Source organism: Theropithecus gelada, chromosome 9 (genome assembly GCF_003255815.1).
Source record: "Theropithecus gelada isolate Dixy chromosome 9, Tgel_1.0, whole genome shotgun sequence".
In the NCBI taxonomy this organism is placed as follows: Eukaryota; Metazoa; Chordata; class Mammalia; order Primates; family Cercopithecidae; genus Theropithecus; species Theropithecus gelada.
The window spans coordinates 44,190,566-44,215,212 of NC_037677.1; the positions used below are offsets into that span (position 1 = coordinate 44,190,566).

General features: G+C 47.0%; 1 protein-coding gene across 5 annotated transcripts in view; it reads right to left on the bottom strand.

Annotated features, from left to right (window-relative positions):
* CHAT (choline O-acetyltransferase) overlaps window positions 1-24,647 on the bottom strand; it is a 56,884-nt gene that overhangs the window by 7,807 nt on the left and 24,430 nt on the right. For all 5 annotated transcript variants that reach the window (XM_025396804.1, XM_025396802.1, XM_025396805.1 and 2 more), the window contains 6 exons: window positions 11,842-12,011; window positions 8,663-8,763; window positions 7,648-7,776; window positions 5,251-5,373; window positions 2,113-2,254; window positions 1,910-1,972 (listed from right to left, as the gene is read on the bottom strand). In XM_025396804.1, coding sequence (XP_025252589.1) covers window positions 1,910-1,972; window positions 2,113-2,254; window positions 5,251-5,373; window positions 7,648-7,776; window positions 8,663-8,763; window positions 11,842-12,011 — 728 coding nt within the window. The remainder of the gene's footprint in view (window positions 1-1,909; window positions 1,973-2,112; window positions 2,255-5,250; window positions 5,374-7,647; window positions 7,777-8,662; window positions 8,764-11,841; window positions 12,012-24,647) is intronic.

A 24,647-nucleotide genomic window follows, 5' to 3' on the forward strand; every position in this document is an offset into this window, starting at 1 on the left:
TTGGGTCCTGTCCAAACTTCATGTGTTAAAGCTTAACGGTATGATAGGATTAGGAGGTGGGACCTTCAGGAGGTGATTAGGTCATGAATGGGTTTAAGGCCTTCATACAAGAGGCTGCACACAGTGTTCAGCCCTCGGCCTTTCCACCTTCCACTATGTGAGGACACAGTGCTTGACCCCTCAGGAGAATGCAGCAACATGGCGCCATCTTGGAAGCACAGGGCAGGCTTTGGCAGACACTAAACCTTCTGGCACCTTGATCTTGGACGTCCAACCTCCACAACAATAAAAGATAATTATCTGTTCTTCATAAATTACCCAGTCTCCCAAGCTTCTCTCACTGTTTGCTGAGTCAGTCGCCATGTGTTCTGCTTTCCAGCTCTAAAACGTTGCTGCTACTCCTTTCCAGTTCCCTTTGCCCTGGTGTATTTATGGCTTTCAAAAATCCCTTGCTGTTGTTTTTGGAGGGTTTCTGAGAGAGTGACAGTAACCCTGTGTGCAGTCCACCATGCAGGAGGAGTTTCTTCCACCAAGAGGAGGAGTTTACATCTTCCCCTTCACCCTGCCCCTGTCCTGCTCCAGTCCAAACACCAGCTCTCCCTCCATATTAGAAAGGTTCTTAACCAGCAACTCTGCGTCTCAGCAAACATTCCCACCCCCAATTGCAACCAGTCCTTCTTCTACCCAGTCACCGTAACACACTTTGTAACAGGGAAATCCAACATCTCCTCTGCTCCACTGTCCTTTGCAAGCTGTGCTCTGCTTTTCCTCGAATGGGTCTTATTCTCTTAAGGCTCTCAGCCTTTGCACATGGTACCCTTCTTGAGCCATCTTTCCCTCCTGTGTCTGCCTGACAAGCCTCTCTTCATCCTTTGTGGCTCACATGAAGCACTACTTCCCCTGGGAATTCTTCCTGGCTTTCCCAAGCAGAGAAAACAGTTGACTCTTCCATGTCCCCTGCTACTTTCTGAGGGCTCTTTTCACATGGGATTGGTATTCACGTTGAAGGGCCTCTTCTCCCAACTACACGGTAACCTCCCTAAGGACAGGGCTTATGGACTTCATATTTTGTTTCCTAGCACCCAGCACCTTGCCTGGCATAAAGCATGAAGACCAAAAAAAAAAAGTATCCACTGAATACATGAACGGGTGCTACATTTTCCCCAAATAGAACAAACACTTAAGTATTTAGATGAATTAGGGATCTAGCAACTGTTTTCAACTATCTAGAGTGAAATTTGTTCAGCTCCTTCTCATAGATTATATGATCCTTCAAAGACTGTATTAGAATGACTTGCAATGAAGGTATTAATGAGTAGTCCAAGTCGCTGCTTATTCTCTATTTTGCTATTGCAAACAATAGCTTTGCAGTACCAGAAAATAAATTATTTCTCTAAACTAGGGAAACATTTCCCTTGCAAGTTTGATTTCCCTATTAATTTTCAGCAAAGACTTTTTGTTCACAGGTAGTATAAATGAATATACAGAGAATAAGAGGCAAAAGCAGCCCTAGGTGGGAACAGATACTGCCTTGCCTGCGATTGGGGAAGGTATGTGACCCCCACCGCTTGCCAGGCTTGAGCCCCTTCCCCTCACAGTTGACTCCTCTTGTATAAACTGCAAGATGCTATACATATTAGGTGCTATTATTATCATTATGGTTGTTTCAAAGAGTTTGAAAAGTGGTAACTCATTGTATTCTTGTAAAATCCATGTCAAAAGCAGGAATGCTATGTTACTTAGGTTCTAAAACGAAGAAACAAGAGACTGGGTGGTGAAGTGGCCTTGCCAAGTCCCTGAGTAACAGGTGGCTGGGCCCTCACACAGGGTCTCATGCCATGGTGCCCATTCTGGCAGGCCCCAGGCACAGCTCAAGTGCAGTGTTGTGAGGTGGTGCGACATCACTCACCATGACTGTGTACGCAGTCTGGGCACGGATGGCATCCTTCAGGAGCAGAAGCTTCTCAGAAGCCTGTCAACAGAACACAGAGGCAGTGCAGGGTTTAAAAGGCTGCTCGGAGCCAAAGCGTCTGGTGGTCAGAGGGCTGAGCCCAGGGCAACCCACAGCAGCCTCACTGGTTTCCTGTGGCCATGGGATGGGGCAGGACTTACCAGCACAGCAGCCTTGTGGTCAGTCATGGCTCTCACAAAAGCCAGTGCCTCTGGAGTGGCTGATCTGATGTTGTCCACGCGTCCCTCCTGGAATCGGCGGATGGACGCACTCTCGTAGGTGGGCACCAGTCTTCGGTGGAGCCTGCGTGGGATGAAGGATGAATGGCACGTGGTAATTTATTCTTGGGAAATCATAAACTCGGAAAGAAAAACCGCCTCAGCAAGCTTTATTTTCACAGCCCTGACTTGACTTGTCAGAATATTTCATTTTAATATTAATAGAATTCTAGAGGGAATTCCCAAAGACGACGCTGGGGAGTCTTCCACATGGAGAGCCACGTTTGCTTGTATACACCCGGGGATGCTGCACTGACATAAAATAAAGAAGTGATGGGGAGCGCTTCAAAAATAATTCCCCACCTGGTGGAAAACCTAGAGTTTACTGTGAGACCTGAGTGTTTGAGGAATAGCACAGAATGGAATAATTGTGTAATTAATCATTCCCACCCATGAGGGAATCCTGTTTTATTTAAAGTGATTCAAGCATGACCTCTGGAGGGAGGCGGGGAGGGGCCTTAGTGCTGGTGAGCGTAAACGGCTGTCCAGGCCTTCCAGGGGCGGCTGGGCTTCTGACAGACCCATGGGCACCATGGCTGTGCCTCACCTCCCTGATGACTATGACCCAAGCAGCAGTGGCCACTTCCCCACCAGCCAGGGGACCCCTCTTTCCTTATGTGTGGGAACTGGGCCAGTGTCCCTGGGCTTGCACCCCTGGCGGGCACACTTCCTTTCTCACCACTCAGTAAGGTCGTTGGTGTTGGGAGTGGGGGAGGAAAAAAGACACAGAGCTTGGAGAGAAGCAGTGACAGCCCAGTGTCACCCAGCAAGTCATGGCCCCACATCTCAGCCCTCTCAGGACATGTCTCTCCCTCACTGGCTGGGCTCCTTGAGGTTTGGGAAGGCCGTGTCCAGTTCTGCAGGGTGTGTGATACTGTCTTGCTTGGTGAGCAAGGGAATGACCTTCCTGTACACTCTGACATATTTCCCCAAGACTCTGGCAAGGAGCTCCTGTCCTGGTCCCTGGAGGCAAAAGCCATCACTGGCCAGTCATTGACCAACCCCAATTCAGGCAGTTTCTGGGTTTCTGCTGAATCTAGGGACAGATAAAAACAATTGTGATTATTACAGCTTAGAGCCTGAAGAACGCTGCTCATGGGAAGCAGATCCTCTTTGGCCATTCGATGAACCCAGGAGCCTCTGGCTATGTCCATTCCCGGCCTTGAAACTTGGAAGTGCTCACAGTAGAGAGGTCCTGAGCAGCTGGTCTTGGTGGCATCCCCAGTCGAGGCTCCGGCAGGATGCTGACCTCATGGCCTATCTCGGCCCCATGCCCTCTGAGTATCAGAAGGCACTGACCACCATTCCAAATGCCAGGTAGGTCCTGTAGCATCTCAGTGCTGGTGAGGTTTCTGCCTCTTCAAGTCTCAGCGGCAAGCCCAGTCCTCATATGGGATGACATTGGCCTTCCCCAAGGTGTCCAGACAGGACAGACACTCAAAGCAACTGCATTCATTTCCTTGAGAATTACAGCCCCGCAGGGGGACACTGGGCTGCTGTGTCCACACGAGTGCTGCCTGCTTGTTAGTGAGAATGCCTTGCCCTAGCTTTACTGCAGGGTCACTTTATGCCTTTCATGGAAGTTGCAAACTGAAAGCAGGTTTGAGGGCAGAGCTTTACCGTTCATAGCAGGCATTGATGAGCCGCTGCTTCTGGAGCCCTGGAACTGTCAGGAGCTGGCCCCATCTCCAGGAAGATCTATTTCGAATTTTGGTTTCTTCGCCTCCTGTAAGGCTAATTCACCTCTCTCCCTGCCTTCACTCCTGATTTCCCTACTCTTCACCCCTTCACTGACACACAGCTACCTGGGTCACCAGGTCTAAATCCCAGACCTAGCCGAACCACTCCTGGCCAAACCTCCCGTCTGTGATTCAGTCTCTGGCACCTACTCTGTGCCAGGTATGGTGTGGGTGCTAGGGACTCAGAGGCATGCGAGATGCCCAGAGTGTCAGGGTTGCGGGGACAGTCTAGAAAACAAAGCCAGCAAATCTGCAAACAAGATAATTCACATGAGTAACAATTGCCTGAAAGAAAAAGAAAATTCAGTGTGGTATGATAGAGAATGGGTGGCAAGGGGGCCAGAGGGGGCTGCATTAGATAAGGGGGTGGGGAAAGGCTTCAAGGGATGGAACCTGGGCTGGAAAGGGCTGGTGCGTGTAGAGGGTGGTGACCCCAAGCCCACACGCACACCTTCCGTGGGTGGCAGAGGTACAGCCAGGGCAAAGGTCAGGAGGCAGGAGAGAGCTGGGGGTGTGGGAAGGCCTCAGGTGAGACCAGTCCACAGGGGGCACTTCTAAGCCAGGCTTTTGTTCTAATCCTGATGTGAAGGCACTGGGAAGTTTCATGTGGAAAGTAATCGAGTCTGATTTGCATATTTCAAAGTTCACTCTTCATGAAGACAGTATTATCAGGGGTAATGGAGGAAGCACTGACCTTAGGGAAGTGCTGCTGTTGGCTAAGCATGAGCCGATGGCGGCCTGGGAGGGGCCGATAGCAGTGGAGGTGGAGGGTAGGTGAGAGACATTTGGAGGAGAATGGATATGGCAGTGCGTGGGGATACGAGAAAGGACGGAATCAAGGATGAGTCCAAAATCTTTGTCTTGATCAGCTGGGGGGCTGCTGGTTCCATTTCCTTAGCAAGATTGGGAAGACTGGGGAGGAACAGGTTGCAGCAATGGAGCTTGGGTAAGGTGGGGGAAGTTGGGATGGAGGGTAGCCCCTTGACTCCAACCATGGTCCATATCCCTTCCTGGCTCTTCTCAGCTCTACAGTCCAGCCCTCTGGAGCTCTGTGTCCCTGTGCCATCACCCAGGCAGTTCCCTGATGGCACATCCTTCTTGTTCTGAAGCTGGATTTGTAACCCAGTTCAGTCTGCTCCTCCTTCAGGCAGCCTCGGTCACTCTCCAGTCTTCTAGACTCACAGAAGGCTGTTCCTCCCTCCAGGATGCTTCTAGACCCTAGATCCTACAGCACCGTGTTCATCAGCCCTCCCGGGTACAGACTCACTCCTCCTTCACTCACCTGTAGAAGGCCAGCTGGAGAGCCACCTGGATGAAGGCATCGGGGCTGCATTTCTGCTTCTTAATGAATGTTTTCCCGTAGTTGTCAAACTTATAGACAATGAAGTCAAGGTTCTTTACTATTCTGAGAAAGGAAAAGAAAAGACGTTTTCATTGCATGCAAAACAGTATGCATGCACCATGGGGCTTCCCTGGGCTTCTTGAGCCTGGTCTGTGTCCTAGCATTCTGGAAGGTGAGGACTTAGTCCCTGCCCTCCAGGAATGCACTGAAGTGTCAGAGACATGCCTTGACCTATGAAAGTGTCAGAACACACACCATGCCAAGACTACCATGACCCAAGGTGAGCTCAGCTGAGCAGGGTGTCGACTCGACTCTGGAGAGTGGGTGGGGAGGTGGCCTGGCTGTGTTAGTGAGGCCGGGACTCACTGTGTCACAGGTGACATGCCTGGGATTTTGTAATTCACTGTCAGAGTAACAGGAACATTTTCCAAGTCTGCACTGAGACTCTTGAGCACTGGCTGGCACCCATATTGAATAATCTTCTCCTCCGTCAGGAGTCTGGGGTCCAGACTGACTGCCCACTGGAGCAGTGTCCGGCAAGGTCTATGTGCCTCCCCATTGGAGAGCGCATAGCCTGAGTGGGCACCCGAGCCCACATGCACAGCTTCCGTCGGCACTCCATGCTCCCTGCCTGCCTCTCCTTGAAGTATTCCTCCTGCTCACAGCAGATCAGTTCTCAGTGGGGCCGGGTGCTGGGAACACAGGGGAACTTGGAGGAGACCCAGTTCCCACGAGTACTTGCCCCTTAGACCTACCTGTTGACAGACTCTTGGGACAGACTGAGCTCACTATCACCACGGCCACCTGGAAATCTCTCCCCCAAGCTGTGCCCACTCGGGCTTCACTCCCTTGTATGGGCCCCCCTTGTATGGGTCCCTCAGGACCGCCAGGGAAAAGCCTCCTGCTTCCCCATCCATGGGCCTCTCCTGGCTCTCCTCAGCCTCTGGAGGGTGGAGCTGGGGGCTTTGGGGAACGTGGGGTCTGCTCAGGTCCCTGGAAGTGAGTGGACTCCTTCACCCGCTGAGGACTCAGCAGCCCACCAGCTCACTGCCCTGGCCCCTGACTTAGCTCCGGAAAAACCCTGCAAAGCTGAAATGTGAGCACCACTTTATAGAACACCTGAGGCCCCTCCATGCCCACCGAAGCCAGGCGCCCTCCCCGGCAGCTCCCAGTGGAGAAGTCCTTCCCACTCTTCAGCTTCCCAGCCTGGTCACACTCTGTCCTGCTCACATGTGCCCTTCCCACAGCCTCCGTGGGGGCGTCCCCATACCTCCTGCACAGAACTCTCCAGCTGCTCCTTACCATTGGCAGGGCAGGCTCTAGGCCCATAACAGAAGGACAGTGACACTCATCACAGTGCGGCCCAACTGCCTTTTTGTGGCCCAACTCTGGCCATTCTCTCACTTGCTGGTCTCCAAACCAGCCTTCATCATTATGAACCTGTACAAGCTTGAAGAAGCTGCCTTTCTGCCTCTTCCCCGTCTGCTTGCACCATGAACTCCTATCCATCCTTCAAGGCCCATCTCTGCAAGGCCCTCCCTCAAAGTCCTGACAGAGTTCAGCTTCTATATTTTTGTGGGTTCAGGTCAGCATGGCTGTTTCTTCTTTTGGCATTAATCTTACTGTATCACATGATTTGGCCTGGGAGTCTACTTACTCCACTCCAATATGGAGTGCAGGTCCCATGGTACTTAATTTTCTGTGTTCTCATAGCCTTACCACAGGCCTGGTGCACACTAGAGCTCTGCATATGTTTGATGAATGAATGAGCAAACCAGTGAATGAATGCATTGATGTTTGCTTACTGAATGGGAGAATCAACAGCTACAGTGCAGACATGGTTGCCAGGATGCAGCTGCCACCACTGCTCCCTGCCCCAGGCCCTCCTCCCTGGGTCCCGTTAGGGCCTGAATGGCCCCCTCCCCTTGGGGAAAAAGACCCCCTTGTCAAGTTGCAGTGTAAATTCAAGCAAATTGAAATAGCTTGAATTCAAATGACCTATTCAAACCAGTTGTTTTTTACTCCCCCCGAAAGCAGGGGATGATCTCCCGGCCTTGACTCTGCTCAGTCAGGTGAAACTGAAAAAAAAAAAAAGAAAAAATAGCCCTGCGTTTGCATTTTATGGAAATGATGGATACTTCAGCAAGGTTATTTCCCCAGAGTTTTATCTCTCCTTTAGTTTGACTACATTTCCATGAGGGATGGGGAAGAGGTGGAGCCCAAAGGGAGGCAGAGGAGCCGGGGTCTTTGGAAACTTCCAGGGAGCCCTGGGAGCTAGTGGGCAGGGGCAGGGCGGTCCCTAGGTGACCCCTTGAAGGAGACTTCGGTTGTCCTTACCGTTGAAGGTTTTCTGCCGAGGAGGCTAAGTGGCCTTGAATTTCCGGGGAGCATTTCCACCGCAGCCTCCGGGGGGCGGGGAGCTCACTGACAGAGTCTGCTCGGATCAACTTCCTGCTGCTCTGTGTCCTGCGGGCACAGAGGCAACCTCCTGAGGCTCTGCGGCCAGAGAGCTGTGGGAAGCATCGCTTCTTTGCTCTCTGCAATCATCTTAGATGTCAGTGTTTGTGGCCACGGAGTTTCAGGGGGTACGAGCTGCCCCTGAACCACTGTGCAGATGAATAAACTGAGGCCTCCACCAAAATCATTAAGTGGCAGGGCCGGGGTTCCATCCAGTTTCACCTGACTCCAAAACCCATTATTTCTTTTCATTGTTTTCCTATTAGACCATGTTACACCCTTACAGAAGACTTGGAGAGAAATTTAAGAGCAAGCTGTGTTGTTCTCTTCTACAAGGTTTGTGCCTACTAGGCTTGGTTTAGATTTCAATGACCCTAGAGTTTCGTGGAAGAAATTGAAGACTTGGGTGCAGGGAGAAGATTCTAGGAGAGAATGGGTAAAATTGGGAATGGAGGAAGGAACACCGTGTGTTTAAGGCATAGAGGAGCCCTGCTGGGAAGCTAAGAGGGACCCAGCCTTGGGATTTGGAAACAGTGAGGCTCAGAGAACTCCCTGTGTGGTGGGGCAGCTGTGGGCCTGGCCCTGACTCAGGATAAGCAATAGGTGTCGATGTAGGCTTCCCCTCTCTCAAGGCAGAGGTTCCTGAGAATTCCTTGCCACACTTCTCCCTGACTGCCGTAAATCTGCTGCCTCCTATTCATGGCCCATGAAGCACATGATGTCTCATTCAAAGCTGGGTTTCAAATTCATCGTGTGTGTGTGTGTGTGTGTGTGTGTAGTACACAATTTTTTTCAAATTCATCTTTTGCTAAGACACTTTCCAGACTGACACAGCCCCCAGCGACCACCCATATTTTTTTTGGCCCAGCATGGCATCCCTGGGCTCCAGACTCACATGTGCTTGAGCAGATGCTCGGTGCACTGCACCAGGACGATGCCATCGAATGGGGAGTGTTCGCATACCACACCACAGGTGCCGTCTCGGCCCACCACAAACTGCAACAAGAAACAGGTAGTGGGCGACCATGGGAGAGAGTCAGCATTGCAAAGCAGCCCCTTGGCCCCAGGTCAGGCCCCTGGCTTCTCAGGGCTCCTCTCCTCCAGGGACACCAGAATACATTATTTCCTGAAGAAAACACTGCACATGATTGCAGTGGCCTGAGAATATGAGAATCCAAGACTGCTCTGCACTCGCGACCTCTTTCCCATAAAGGCTCTGGGCAGTGAAGGTGAAGCCCCAAGTTCCCTGACTGAGCAGTCCAGGGATTCCTGAGGAGCTCATCCCGCATCTGCGCAGCTGCCCTTGGGGGGATGGGCGAGGCCCTTCAGCCCTGTTTCCCGTCATAGCTCGCATCGCAGGCACCATCCTGCAGTGCTTTATGTGACTATTTGTCTGATGGACCCTGTTTGTTTTGACCACCATTGATGGCCAATAATTGTGTGGAATGAGTGACAATGAAAAATAACAGTCTGTTTTGGATGGTAAGCAGATTCCTAGGGAGAAATGAAATATCCCTTGACAGTAGTGAAGGAAAGATGAAGAAGTAAAGAAGGTGCGAAGAAAGGATGAAGAAGTGAAGGAAAGATGAAGTGAAGGAAAGAGATACGGAAGATGCTCCACGAGTTGCCGCCTGGGCTTCGAGTCAGAGACCCACGTGAAGTTTTGCAGCCATGAGAGCCTAAACGAGACACGTCAACTCTCTGGACTTCAGTTTACTGTCCTTGAAAACAGACCCGGTAAGGCCCAGCTCATGGATTGAGAAGCGGATTGGAGAGGAGTTGTATGAAGGATCCATAGGAGCTGTAGAGATTACTTACGACTTTTTTTGTGTGACTTACAAAGACTGTGTTTAGCTGGCCTGAGAAAGGAACATACCTAGTGCACAAAAATAGTGGGAGAAAATAATGAGGACAAAATTTGTTTTTTTTTTTTAAGCATCGTTATCTGTGAGAGCTTTATTTTGAAGTATTGGTAGGTGAAATTATTTGCTTTAACGTGATTCAGCAGTAAATAAATAATAAATAATCTGGAGGAAACAAATGAACCAAGGTTGGCAATATGTACATGCTGCTTTTGAATATGCTTGAAAATGTCCATGATAAAAGTTAAAATATCCAGAGCTTTTGCTGTCTTTATCAAAATACTCTTTCCTCTGGAAGTCCTGTGGCTTCCTTTCCATAGGGAGAAGCAGCAAGATGAAGGATTAAATGCAGAGAATATGACTTCTTGTCATTATTTTTTTTTTATAATGAGGAAGTTAATTGTCTCTCTCTTCCAACAGCACGCACTCATTGTGACTTGTTTACCTATGTAGATAATTTATTTTCATAATTTTATAATTAAATTTTACAATAGAAAACTTATATCAGGAAATATTTTAAACATCTAACAGAAAATTTAGGATTTTTAAGTTTTAGAAATTTATTTTCAAGTTTTATGTTCTGTCACGTTTCTTTCTTTCTTTTTTTTTTTTTTCATTTTATTTAAAGTGTAATGCAAATAAAGCAGGCTGCCTAGTAGCCCACCACACCCAAGAGATACTCATTCTTTATCTCTAAATGAACAAAACAAGCAACCTTTGGAGTTTTACTAAAGTCTCTACCAGGGCACCATACCATTCCACATGTCCCGAGCTGCCTCTCTCCTGGTCTCCTCTCAATCTCTCGCCTTGTGTGTCAGATCCCTGGATCTTTACTCCCATTCTACAAAGAAACTCACTTCCAGAGCTTCTCCCCAAACTCACCCCTTGCAGACCCTCCCCTCCCACCCCCAGTGTCCCCTGCCTTGCTGTCCTGAGACCAGCTCTCCACCATCTTGAATTCAGGTCCATGCAGCCCTGCTGGCTTCTCCGGCTCGCCTGATAATCTGTCCTGCTGACAAAAAGAACCTGGAGGTCAGCATAGACTAACCCATAAGAGACGGTGGGGAGGGCTGTGCCCACCCCCGCATTAGTACTTATCTGTGCCTGTCACTAAAAGGAAGGAAGGAAAGAAGGAAGGAAAGCAGTGTCTTTTAAAAACTGCTACCAAGGCTGAGTTCCAGATTCTGTGTATGTATTATATCGGTTCACCCCGACAGCTGCTCCGTGAAAGATGATAAGCCATTAGCACCACTGTGGAGGCTAAAACAGCTGGCCCAGCAGCCGGAGAGCATATCAGAAATAACGGAACCAGTATGCAAACCAATAAAAAGGAGAACCTGCAGAATGTAGGCACAGAGAGAAAGGAAAACGAGATGTTGTCTAGATATGCTTATCAATGTGAGCTTTGCTAACCCAAAGTAGAGAGATGTTTTGTTTTTGCGTGCTGTTTTATACTATATGGCATATAATATAAAAGTGTAGTGACTTTAAAATAAACAAGACTAGGTTCAGGATTGGCATGTTGGGGGAATAAAAGGAAGATGGCAGAACGGGAATGAATGATTTGACCTTGACTTACTTCGTCCTGTCTGCACGGGTATTTTTCTCTAGGCCAAAATAAATTTCTTGCTTCTAGGCTGACATCATATAAATGAACATATATGAGTTATTTTATCTCACTTATGATCTTTCTTCCATGGAGATGCTGGGCTGTTCTACTTCTCAGGGATTAAGGGAGGTATGTTGAAATCGCCAGGCCATGGGGGTGGACATCCAAAAAGCTGACAGCTCTGGGCATCAGACATTATTCTTTCAGAATGCATTAAGGATTTGTTCAGTGGGGCTGTTGTACTCTCCTACTGCTGGCACACCCCCACCTGACAGGTGTGATGGGTGATGGGAAATGGGCCTCAGGTGTGGCCCAGACCTTCGTGGCACAGGCGGCAGGAAGGTTACGGAGTTTGAGTTGGGTTCAGCCACTGGTTCCTGAGAAAAGTTCTGGCTGGTCCAGAGATTGACATCAACAGCGCATCTCAGACCGCTCCGGCAATCCTAACCCTTCAGACCCAGCCTCTCGGGCAACAGAAGCCAGTGAGTGTGCCTGCCAGATGCAAGCACGTGCGGGCCTGGGCACCGGGCTGTGCCCGCTTGCCTGCTCACTCTCTTGCTGGGGGCATGGCTGTGCTCTTGCAGGGCCACCTGGACCGCTTACCTGCAAGGACTTGTCGTACCAGCGATTGGCCCCGTTCTTGCTGTACCCTCCGCCGTGAAGGAGCTGGAGTGCCCTGTGGGTGTCGCTGAGCTCCACGCCTCCTGGCGCATCCAGACACACAAGGCAGATGCAGCGCTCAATCATGTCCAGCGAGTCCCGGTTGGTGGAGTCTGCAGGGGAGGCAGGCACAGCCCTAGCACCTGTCCCACTCCAGGCCAGGCTTCCCTGCTCAGAGCCCCAGACAGGACAGGGCAGCCCCATCTTCTGGGATCACACCAAGACCCAGGTCTTGAGTGGCCCTGACCCCCACCCTGTCCCACTGTGGGTGGGCAGTGACGTCAGCCAGAGTGTCCTGAGCCTCTGTCCTATCCCAGGATCCCAACTTATTTGCATGGTCCCTGCAGGAGCCCTGCCCTCCAGCTGTGACTAGCTGTCCCCCAGATGTGTGGGCTATTGGTCCTGCATGCCAAGATGAAGTGGGATGCTTAGACCCTCAAGTCAGCCCACATCAGTGGAGGGGCCCCTAATCCCCCACCCAACAGCACCCTCCACTCGGGCTCCTGTGAGCCACATCTGTGTGTAGGCATGCTTGTTTGTGCTGAACTATGACTTTCAGACATCTAAACTGCAATTTCAAAACAGTTGTTGCAATTTTAAAATTAGGCAATTTCACATTAAAACCTGAAGGAAGTGTATTGCTCACCTCCCTGCCCTCAAGCTGTTGGTTCGGAGGCAGAGCTGTAGACAGAAGGGCCAGGCTGCTCCGAACCTGCATGTGGATGAGCTCATAGGAACAGTTTTGGACTAATGGATCCAAAGGAGCTCCAAGCCTGGCCCACAGCTAGCTTTTGTGTTAGCCTCTACCAATTCCCAGGCTCCTCTAGACATTCTCCTACAGGAAGCAGGTTTCAAAAGGGAATCCCCCTCCCCGGTGGCACTGGAAGAGTACAGACAAGGACGGTTCTTCAGGAGCGGGAGTCAGGCACAGAGGATGTGACTTCACCAAGGACACATGCGTTCCTCCCAGAGAGCACCAGAAGCTGCCCTCCCTGGCAGCTTCCTCCATGGGGCAGAGGGAGGTTCACTAAGCCCACCTGGCAGGACCTGTTGGGGCCAGGCCTGCTCCCGCTGCCTGTTCCTGTTTCTTCCAAACAGGAGTCCATTGTGCTGACGATGTTCTCTCCTCTGCTCCGTACTGGGTGTGGGAGTGCACAGCCTGCCTCTTGGTTTCAAGTTCACCAAAAGTTAAAAAATCCACCCAAAGTTTAACATATTGGTTTAAAATTCCAAGGAGTCACTTCAAGACCCAATGGTGAGGACTGCATATCACCAGGAGAGCTTGACCTTGGGGCTGGATGCTGGGACAGGATGAGGCAGTAGGGGTGAGAGTGCTCTGTGTGTGGGAAGATGGGGTGCATGGCATTTGCAGGCAAAGGTGCATTACATGGTAGAGACTCCTAGTTGCACACTACATGTCCTTTCCTTGCTCGTAGAACCCCTCCCTGGTTTTTAGCTTGGTACATGGGTAATCAACCAGAGCTATACCTCGCAGCCTCCCTTACAGCTAGGGGTAACCAGGTGTCTAAATTCTACAAGCAAGATCTCAAAAAACTACACAACAGCTTCCGGGGAACCTCCTCAAAGATAACTAGCATGTGCTCTTTGTCCTGCTTCCCACCTTCCTCCATCCTGCTGCCTGGATCGCGGATATGACGGTGGGAGCTCTCGCCTGCGTTTTGCCTTCCTCGGGCGTGTGGACAGCTCCCCTTCCCAGGGTGGTAAGTCAATCTTTAAGACTATCCCCTAGGTCTTCTCAATGCCTGCTGGGTACACAGAAGCTAACTGCACTGGTCTTTGCTCTGCCCAGGTGAATTCTCCAAGTTCACCAGGAGTGTCCACAGATGCCTTTGCCTGAAAGGAGTCTCCAGGCCCCATGCATCCCCTTTCTCTCACTTTTTGCAAATTCTGGGGAACGAGATGTTTCTCACAGCAGACCTTCCACTCTGGGAAGCCAGCCTGGCCTTGGGACATCCTCTCTTCCTTCCTGTCGAGGATGAGGCTTTGGGAACCCTGTGCTTTCAGAACCCCTCCTGGTCCCTATATGGGCAGGATGCCTCCTCACTCTCTGCATGGCCTCTTGGACTTCCCTGCCTCAGTCTCATCAGCATCAAGGATCTGGCCATGCCCTGAGGATCTAAGCATAAATGAGAGCCAGCCCAGGCCCTGGTGAAACTCCCCTTCTTGTAAACTCCTTAAGCGGATGCAGTCACCACATTACCCTCTCAGAACCTGAAACCGCTTCTGCTGCCCACAAGGGAGAATCCAAATTTCTAAACACGGCACCGCGGGCTCCATGGCTTACCTCTGCTGCCCCTCAAGGCCACCTCCTTCCCTCCCCAGATCCCTGCATGGACCTCACAGACAACCTCCTGCCCCTCCCTGATCCTGTGCACATCCCATCTCCTCCTCATCGTGCAGGCTGTGCCCAGGACAAGGCCCTTCTTCTCCTCCTCTGCCAATGAAAGCCCTCCCTGAGCTCCCTCATCCTCTGGCAGTGCCAGCCTTGCCCTGGAGAGCTCCTGACACGCAGAGCATGTGGCCTCCACAGCTTGCTCAGTGCAGATGTGGAACCTGCACTCTTGCCAAGCTAGCCTTATATAGCACCAGAGCCCAGAGATGCTCCCCAACCCCTGCCCACCATTCCCTGCTGCACAGCATATGACCCCACTGCCATTCCCAGACCACCATGCTTTGGACAGTCAGCACTTGCAGCCTCTGGACCCCTGGTCTGGTCCCCTTCCCCATATCAGGACTCATCATGGGTGGAGCCTGGTCCCTCTGCACAAGGCAAGCACAGCCCATGCTGGGTAATGGACTTTAGTGTGCTTCCCTTGGCCTGGCCCAGGTAGAGTTGGGATCTGTGGACTCAGTTCACAGAGGGGGCCTGGAGGTGCCCAGCTGGCTACTGGGAAAGGGAAAGACCATGTCCTCATGAAGGGCAAAAACCAACTACTTTGAGGCTTTGAGCTTCATGGGTTGATGTGGGAGTGGGGGTAGGGCGAGGCTGGGACAAGGTAGGGCTTCTTCCTCTCTGCAAGGCCCCCTGCTCTGCCCTTCTCCCCTCCTTAGGCATCCCTGCAGATGGCCATGGTGCTCAGTCCTGCACTATGTGCTGGGCTAGGGGTCCCTGCAGGCTGCTAGGCTAGCCAGTGCCTTCAGAGCCTTGGGGAGGCTTTGGTCAGGTCTGGGTCAGGCTCAGATCAGCAAAGAAGAAGGGAGAGGCATGCCAGGAGGTGTATAATAGTGCAGGGTGGTAGGTGGGGGGTGGGACAGTGGTTTGGATGGCCAGGGAACAGATCCCCGGGCTTGTAGGCAGAGCTTGTGAGTGATCGGCTTGACCTCCAGCTTATGGGTGAAGGCATGCAGGATTTAGGTGGGGCTAGAAGAACATAATGATGTGATGCTATTAGTTAACCTTTGTTGAGCACCTACTATGTGCCAGGTATCAATCTAAACATGCACGTTGATGCATATGAGATAGGTATCATTGTCATGCTTCCTTTATAGGTCAGGAGCAGAGAAACCAAATATCTTGACCTTAGGCCATTTATAAGGTTTCTCTTGTAAACAGGGATGATAATAATCACCCACTAAGTGGAGAGAGCTGGATTTGATCTCAGGCATCCAACCCCAATGCTCAGGTTCATCAACAAGGACTATGAATGCCCAGCTCAGTCATGTGACTTTAGCCAGCAACAACAGGGAGTACTGAAGGATCATGGAAGAGCTCAGTCTGGTCAGAGCAGAGTCTAGGATACCTGGCAGCTTGGGAGGCCAGCCAAGCCGGGGCCATGGGCAGCTTGAATGCTGCACACTTCACCCCTGTTAGTCGTACCTCAGGGTGAACTCTGAGAGCCCTGGCTCGGTAGCTGCCTTCACCAAGGGCTCCTTAAAAATAGCCCCAAAGCCAGTGCGGAGTGGGCAGACTGCAGCTCCTGAGGCAGCCCACAGCATGCCTGCTCAGCCAGGTGGCTGGGAGCAGGCCTTGATGCAGGCTCGAGGCAGGAGGGTGGAGGCCTGGCACACTCCTTTTCAACTGGGCAATGCAAGGAAAGAATGCCCTCGTCACCTCCAGGCAGGAGAGGCAGATTGTGAGGAAGCACTGAGGCCTTGCCATCACGTGCAGGCTCTGCAGGGCCCAGGAGCCCAGCACTGCCCAACAGGAACCAGGTCCTGGCTCATTAGACAGGGTGAAATGGGAGCGGGACAGCAGAGAGGGAAGCCAGGTGGCCTTGCAAATGAACTCCCTGCATATAAGTAGCTGATCAGTCAAATGCTGACAAGTTTATCGTGTAAGGCAGAAAATGAACACTACACCCAAGCTCATCCACCATGACTGTGGCCCAAATGTAATGGAAACACGGGACAGCGGGCTGAAGGCACACGGCAGGAGCCATTTGTCTTGTGGCATCCTCATTGAGCACATCGAGGCTCCTTTAAAGTGGTGAATCAATCTTCCTCAGGGAGCCCTGCTTAACAGTGAGAGATGGGGACTGAGTAATAGGAGGAGCTTGCTCTGACACCCACGCCCAAGGAGGGAGCTGACAGCTTTGGTAGTGTGGAAATTCCAGAGGCCAGGAGGCTTTGGGGAGCCCTGAGGCTAGCATTAGAGGTTGGAAACTTACAGGCTGAGACTCGGGTGAGCACAGATAAAACAGCACCTGGTACCTCTGTGCAGGGCTGCAAGACTCAGGTGCAGTTCTTTAATGTGCACTACTGTGTACAAGTACCCCCAGACATACACCACCCTCTCTGGGACACTTGCCTTTGCTTGCTGTGATTTATTCCCTGAGGAGTTAGCACAAGTCAGATTTCTATGCCATGCCTATCCTCCTTCTCACAGTCCAGGAGATGGATGAACTGGGCTCTTTCTCGGGGGCTTAGACCTTCTTAACCTTTCCCAATCCCATCTGAGCATCTTTCCTCCCCAGATGAAGGAGTACGTTCTTCTTTTGGGAGGTAAATCTGCCGTTGCACATCTCATATTCTTCCCGACTCTGTGGCCTAGGGGGTGATCTTTATGCTGTCGGTCCTCAGAGACTATGAGAATTCAGATAGAAGTATTTCTTACTCTTGCAAAACAGAACTGCTTTGACTTGAGTTACATCAGGCCCCTTTCAAGAGCTCTGGATGGAGAGTCTTCCGATTCCAGGAACATACACTTTTCCCCATTCTTCCCCCTAAAAACTTGGACGTTTTATTTCAAACAAAAGTAAGAAGACTCTGAAAGATGGAGGGAAGAAGGCAGACCAGCCAGAGACCTCAGAACCCAAGGAACATCGTAGCAGCAGATTCTCTGGGTATTACAGACTGAATTTTGTGCCCTGAAAAGTCATACGTTGAAGCTTCAGCTCTCAGTGTGATTCTGTTTGGAGGGAGGGCCTTTACAGAGATAATTAAAGTTAAATAAAGTCTTAATCTAACAGAACTGGTGTCCTCATAAGAAGAGAAAGAGATACCAAGCATGTGTGCACAGAGAGAAGGCCATGTGAGGACACAGTGAGAAGGTGGCTTGTAGATGCCTACCCTGTGACACCTTCATCTTGGACTTCCAGCCTTCAAAACTGTGAGAAATACATGTCTGTTGTTTAAACCACCACTCTGTGGTATTGTTATGCCAGCTGTACAAACTAATACACTGTGGGGTTTTGTTTGTTTTGTTTTGTTTTTTACCTAAAATATCCAACTTGCAGTTGAAGAACCCAGCAACGTAAAAACACAAGTGAGTATAGTTAAAAACAAACCATCAACAAAAGCCTGCTCTCTCTAGTCAAAGGATCAGAACAGCAAGACATAAAACTTTTAGGTAATAACCATTCTACTTCAGCCAAACACCATAGAGAAAAACTGTGTCATCCCTCCCTCCCCCAACACCCTCACCGGCAAAGGCCAAGTGGAGAGCCCAGATGTCTACCATCACCAGTCAGTAATGAGGCATCTCAACTTCTGGGGGCATCAGAGAAGACACGGTCTCAGATGGAAGCTGGCACTTCCATCTCCATTGGGCAATAACCAGCCCTCCCTCCTTTTCCCCACACAGCTTTAATAGAGACCGTGTAGGGAGCTTGAACTCCACCCCTCAACCCTGCAGTAATAAGGAGCCCCCTCCCCCAGGGTGTCAACAGAGACCCAGTGAGGAGCCTGTGCTTCCATCTCCACCTGGTTATAACCTCCCCCATTCTCTTGCTGGACCTGTGTCAGAGGAAGCCAGCTAAAACATGCTTAAATAAGATCCCAAGTCTCATAACACAGTATATCCAAGTTTCAACAGAAAATCACTCATTCTACCAAGAGCTAGGAAAATCTCAGTTTGAACACGGGAGGTGGAGGCTGCATTGAGCACGCCACTGCACTCCAGCCTGGGCAACAGAGTGAGACTCCATCTCAAATAAATAAGTAAGTAAGTAAGTAAATAAATAAATAAATAAATAAATGAAAATTAAAAGAAAAATAAATAAAAAGCAGTTATAAAAAAGCCTTAACAAGCAATTTTAACACATTTGAAACAAATGAAAAAAGAAAAAGAAAAAGGAAGTCTCCACAAAGAAACAGAAATTCTCAGCAAGAAAATAGAAGATATAAGAAGAACCAAATAGAAATGTTAGGACTGAATAATAGAATAACCAATATAAAAAGCACAGTGGATGGACTCAGCAGTAGAACCTCGGGAGAAGAGAAAAGAATCAGTGAACCTGAAGACAGAACAACACTGATTAGACTGGGGGAGAAGAAACAGAGTCTAAGTGCCTTTGAGACAAAAGATGATGTTTATGTCACCAAATTCCCAGGAGAGGAGAAAGAGGGCAGAGCAGAAAGAACTCAGAGAAATAATGGCTAACACATCCCCAAATTTGGCAAAGGACACACATCTAAAGATTCAGGAAGATAAGTTAACCCCAAACGCGATTAATTCAAAGAAATATACACCAAAACATACCATAGTCAAACTTTTGAAAACTAAAGACGAAGGAAAAATCTTGAAAGCAGCAAGAGAGAAATGATTTTATATATATATATATATATACATGCACACACACACACATATATATGTGTGTGTATTACATATACATATACACACATATATACACACACATCCATATATATATACACACACACACACACACATACTATAGGAGAAAACAACTAGGACAACAGCAGATTTTTTTTTTTATCAGAAACCATGAAGATCAGAAGGAATTGCCATAATATTTTGTAAGCGCTGAAAAAAAAAGAACTATCAATCCAGAATTCTATAAGAAAAAATATCCTTCAGAAATGAAGAGGGGGAAATCAAAACATTTTCATATGAAGAAAACTAAGAGAATTTATGCCAAGCAGACATATCCTGAAAGAATGGCTAAAGAAAGTAGGTTTCTTTGTTTGTTTTTGTTTTTGTTTTTTGCGATGGAGTCTCTTGCTGTCACCCAAGCTGGAGGGTGCAGTGGCCCAATCTTGGCTCACTGCAACCTCCGCCTCCCAGGTTCAAGCAATTCTCTGCCTCAGCCTCCTGAGTAGCTGGGATTACAAGTGCCCACCAGCACACCAGACTAATTTTTGTATTATTAGTAGAGACAGGGTTTGTCTCTACTTGGCCAGGCTGGTCTTGAGCTCCTGACCTCATGATCCACCCACTTCAGCCTCCCAAAGTGCTGGGATTATAGGCGTGAGTCACCGCAGCTGGCCCCTAAGAAAGTTTTTTTTTTAAAGAAAGGAAATGATAAAAAGAGAAACACTGGAACATCAAGAAGAAAGAAAGAACAATAGAAAGGGTAAATATCTGAGTAAATAAATTCATTTTCATTCTCCTTTCAAGTCTTCTAAACTATGTTTCAGTGTTGAAGCAAAAATCATAAAATTGCCTGATGTGGTTCTAAATGTATATAGAGATAATATTTAAGACAAGTGTATTATAAACAAAGGAGAATAAAAGGTGGTAAGCTTTCTACACTTCACTAGAACTGGTAACATTTCAACACTAATAGACTGTGATAAGTTATGTATATACAAGGTAATACTTATAGAAACTGTTAGAAAAAGCTATACAAACAGATAATACTAAAAAAGTTACAGGTAAATCAAAATTGAATTCTAAAAAATATTCATGTAACCCACAGGAAGGCAAGAAAAAGAGAACAATAATTGGAAAACAAAAACTAAAATGTCAGAGTTAAGCCCTAACACATTGATAATTATGTAAAGTGTAAATGTTCTAAATACACCAATTAGAAGACAGAGATTGATGGAATATATTATAAAACATTACCCCAGCTATATGCTGTCTACAAGAAATGCACATCAAATATAATGATATAGATTGGTTATAAGTAAAAGGAAGGAAAAACATAAAGCATGCAAACATTCATCAAAAGAAAGCAGAAATGGCTATCTTAACTTCAGGTAAAGTACACTTGAGCAAAGAAAATTTACCAGAGACATAGAAGGGCATTATATAAAAGTAAAGGATAAATCCTCCAAGAAGACATGGCAACCCTAAATGCATCTGTACCAAGCATACTATAAAATATGTTAAACAAACTCTAACAGAACTGAAAGGAGAAATACACAAATCCACAATTGTACTTGGAAACTGTAACACTGCTCTCAACAATTGTTAGAACAACTAGACAGAAATTCAGCAAGGACGTACAAGAAATCAACAATATCATCAATCATTCTCTTCAAATACCCATGGAACCTATGCCAGGATAGACTATATCCAGGGCCATAAAACAACCGTCAACAAATTGAAAAGAATTAAAGTCATTCAAAATGTGTTATCTGACCACAGTGGAATCAAAGTAGAAATCAGTAACAGAAAAATAACGTAAAAAGTTCCAAACATTTGGAAACTAACCAACATGCTTCTAAACAATTAACGGGTCAAAGAGGGAGTCTGTATTAGTCTGTTTTCACACTGCTATAAAGAACTACCTGAGACTGGGTAATTTATGAATTAAAAGGTTTATTTTACTCACAGTTTTGCACGGCTGGGGAGGCATCAGGAAACTTACAATCATGGCAGAACGAGAAGGGGAAACAAGGACCTTTTTTCCATGGCAGCAGGAGAGACAGAGAACAAGGGGGGAACTGCCAAGCACTTTTAAACCATCAGATCTCCTGGGAACTCACTCACTGTCATGAGAACAGCATGGGGGAAACCGCTTCCGTGATCCAATCACCTCTCACCGGGTCCCTGCCTTGACATGCGGGGATTACAATTCGAGATGAGATTTGGGTGGAGATTTAGAGCCAAACCATATCAGAGTTTTAAGGGAAATTTTAAAAAATACACTGAAATGAATGAAAACTAAAATACACCAAATGAAAATTTGTGAAATACAGCTAAAGTATTGATGAGAGGAAAATTTATAGCATTAAATGCTTACATTAGAAAAGTCTCAAATCAATAATTTCTTACCTGAAGAACCTAGAAAGAGAAGAGCCGGAAAAAACCCAAAGCAAGCAAGATGAGGGAAATAATAAAGAGCAGAAATCAATACAACTGAAAACAGGAAAAAAATCAACAAAAAGAAAGGTAGTTATTTTAAAAGGCCAATCAAATTTATAGAGAGACTGACAAAAAAAAAAAAAACAGAGAGAGAGAAAGACACAACCACCAATATCAGGAATGAAACAAGATATTACTACAGATCCTGCAGACATCAAAAGTATAATGAGAGGATACTATGAACAATTCTATACACGTAAATCTGACAACTTACATGAAATCCCTTGAAAAGTATAAGCTATCACAATGCATTGAATATTATGATTATTTGAATAGCCCTATAATTATTAACCCATTTATGCTGGAGGTTGCAAATTTTTTTGTGAAAAATCAGACCTTGGTGATGACCTTAAGCAGTAGGATATAAATAACTCCCACAAGCTTAGCGTTCTAATAATGGAACACTAGGCATAAATGAGTTAAGGATATTGAATTAGCAACATTAAAAGTCCCCAAAAAGAAATCTCCAGGCCCAAATAATTTCACTGACGAATTCTACCAAACATTTAAGGAAGAATTGATACCATATTTATACAATCTCTTTCAAAAAATATAAGAGGAGGGAACATTTCCCAATTTATTTTATGAACCTGGTATCCTGATACCAAAAGAAGAGAAATACAGTACAACAAACAAACAAAAAACCGAACCAACTATAGACTAGTGGCCCTCACAAATATAGATGCAAAAAATATTGAACTACATATTAGCAAGTAGAATTAAGCAATATATGAAAAGAATTATACACCATGACCAACTGGGGCTCATTTCAGGGATTCAAGGCTGGTTCAATATCTGAAAATCAATGAATGTAATCCACCACATTAACAGACTAAAGAAAAAAATAACATGATTATATTAACTGATACAGTAAAAACATTTCACAAAATTCAACATCCATTCATGATAAAATCTCTTATTAAACTAGTACCAGAAGGGAACTTCCTTGACTTAATAAAGAACATCTACAAAAAGCTTAGAGCTAACATCATATTTAAAGGTGAAAGACTATAATTGAGTTTTGTACGTTAATCTTTTATATTGCAACCTTGCTGAATTCATTTATTCTAGGCGTTTTTGGGGTTGTAGATTTGCTACTATTTTCTACATACATAATCATGTCATGAAAATAGGGATCATTTTATTTTTTTTCTTTCTGATCAGTATCCCTTTTATTCCCTTTTCTTGCCTTACTGCACTGACCAGAACTCCAGTACTGTGTTAAACAGAGTGGTAAGAGTAGGTATCCTCTTATTCCTAATCTTAGGGGGAAAGCATTCAGTCTTTCACCTTTAAATAAGATGTTAGCTATAAGCTTTTTGTAGATGTTCTGTATCAGGTTGAGGAAGTTCCCTTCTGGTCCTAGTTCTCTAAGAGATTTTATCATGAATGGATGTTGAATTTTGCCAAATGATTTTACTGTATTGATTAATCATATTATTTTTTTCTTTAGTCTGTTAATGTGGTGGATTACATTGTCTTCACATCTATCAAAATGATTAAAATAAAAAATAGTGACAACACCAAATGCTGGTGAAGATGCATAGAAACTGGATTATACATATATTGCTGACAGGAATGTAAAATGGTACAGTCACTCTGGAAAACATTTTAGCAGTTTCTTAAAAAACTAAACATACAACTATGGTGTGACCTAGAAATTTCATTCCTGGGCATTTTTTTCCAGTAAGTGAAAACATAGGTTCACACGAAAACCTGTACACAAATGTTCACAGTAGCTTTATTTTTAATAGCTCGAAACTGGAAACAACCCAGATGTCCTTTGACAGGTAAATAATGAAAGAAACTGTGATACCTAGCACCGTGGAATATCACTCAGCAATAAAAAGGAAAGAACTGTTGATACATGCAACAATTTGGATAAATCTCCATCCAGAGAATTATGCTGTTTGAGAAAAGCCAGTCCCTGCATCATACATGCTATATGATTTTGTGTATATAATATTCCGGAAGCAATAAAATTATTGAAATAGAGAACAGATTTGTGGTTGCCCAGGAGTTAAGAAGGGGGTGAGGTGCTTGTGGTTATAAAAGAGCAGCATGAGGATCCTGGTGGTGATGGAATGTTCCATATCTTGACTGTATCAATGTCAGTATCCTGGTTGTGATATTGTACTATAGTTTTGGAAAATGCTACCGTTGGGGGAAGATGGGTACATGTGAGATCTCTGTATTGCTTCTTACAACTGGATGCTAATCTACAGTTATCCCAAAATAAGTATAATTTAATTTAAAAAAAAGAACTTAAGAAACAAGAAGTGCTCTTTCTTCTGGGTTCTAACCACTCTTCCCACAAAGGCAGGGGATATAAAGAGCTGTAATGCTTCCAGAACTGGCAGAAAGGATGGTGGGGGAGAAAGGCAGGAGATATAAAAACAAAAACAAAAACAAAAACCCACCTCCCAGCTGTCTTGTACCCCAAACATTATTGTGCTGCACATAAAATGGAAAACGAGGGCCAGAGAGATGGTGACCAGGAGAAGGTAAAGATAGAGGAGCCCAGTGTGTGTGCACACAGAGAGTGGTATGTGGATGGCCCAGGAAAAGCAAAATGCATCGCAGAGTTCATAGGGATTAGGATTCCATGCAAAGAGCAAAGCAGCCCGAGGGCCCATGGGCCCCTGCCTCTGACCACAAGGACAGTACTCATGTTCAAGTTCACCAGATTTTTCCAGAGGGCTTGTGGGCATTGGGCAAAGCATCCCCAGGGTGATCCCCAAATCTAATAAGAGCTACCATTTAGCCAACACCCTCTGTGTGCCAGGCGCCAGGCCATCTGCTTTACAGCCCATCCCCTTGGTCCTGCCCACAGGGCAGACTGCTATCTTCATATAGACTAGGAAGCCCAGGCCCCAGGCCCCAGGAGACAGCAGCCACGGTAAGTCAAATGCAGGCCTCTTGCCCTGGACCACTTGCCTTTCCTGCCTGGATGCTCTTGTCCCCAAAGGCCTTCATTCTTCTACTGACGGAGGGAGGCATTGGCCCAGCCCCTTCCCAGAGCAAGAAAATCACATTCAGTCTTGAGAGCTCGGGAGGTATTTCTGGGCCAATTAAATCAGAGAGGCTGTTAGTGCTAATGTGTAATTGGTTTTAAAATCAGCAGACATGCCTAGCTCTGGATGGCAATATGTAAATAGCAAAATGCCCCCATCCTGAATGGTTCTTGTAAACCATGACCATGGCCTTCTGCAGCTGTAGCCGCCTTCTGTCAGTTCCC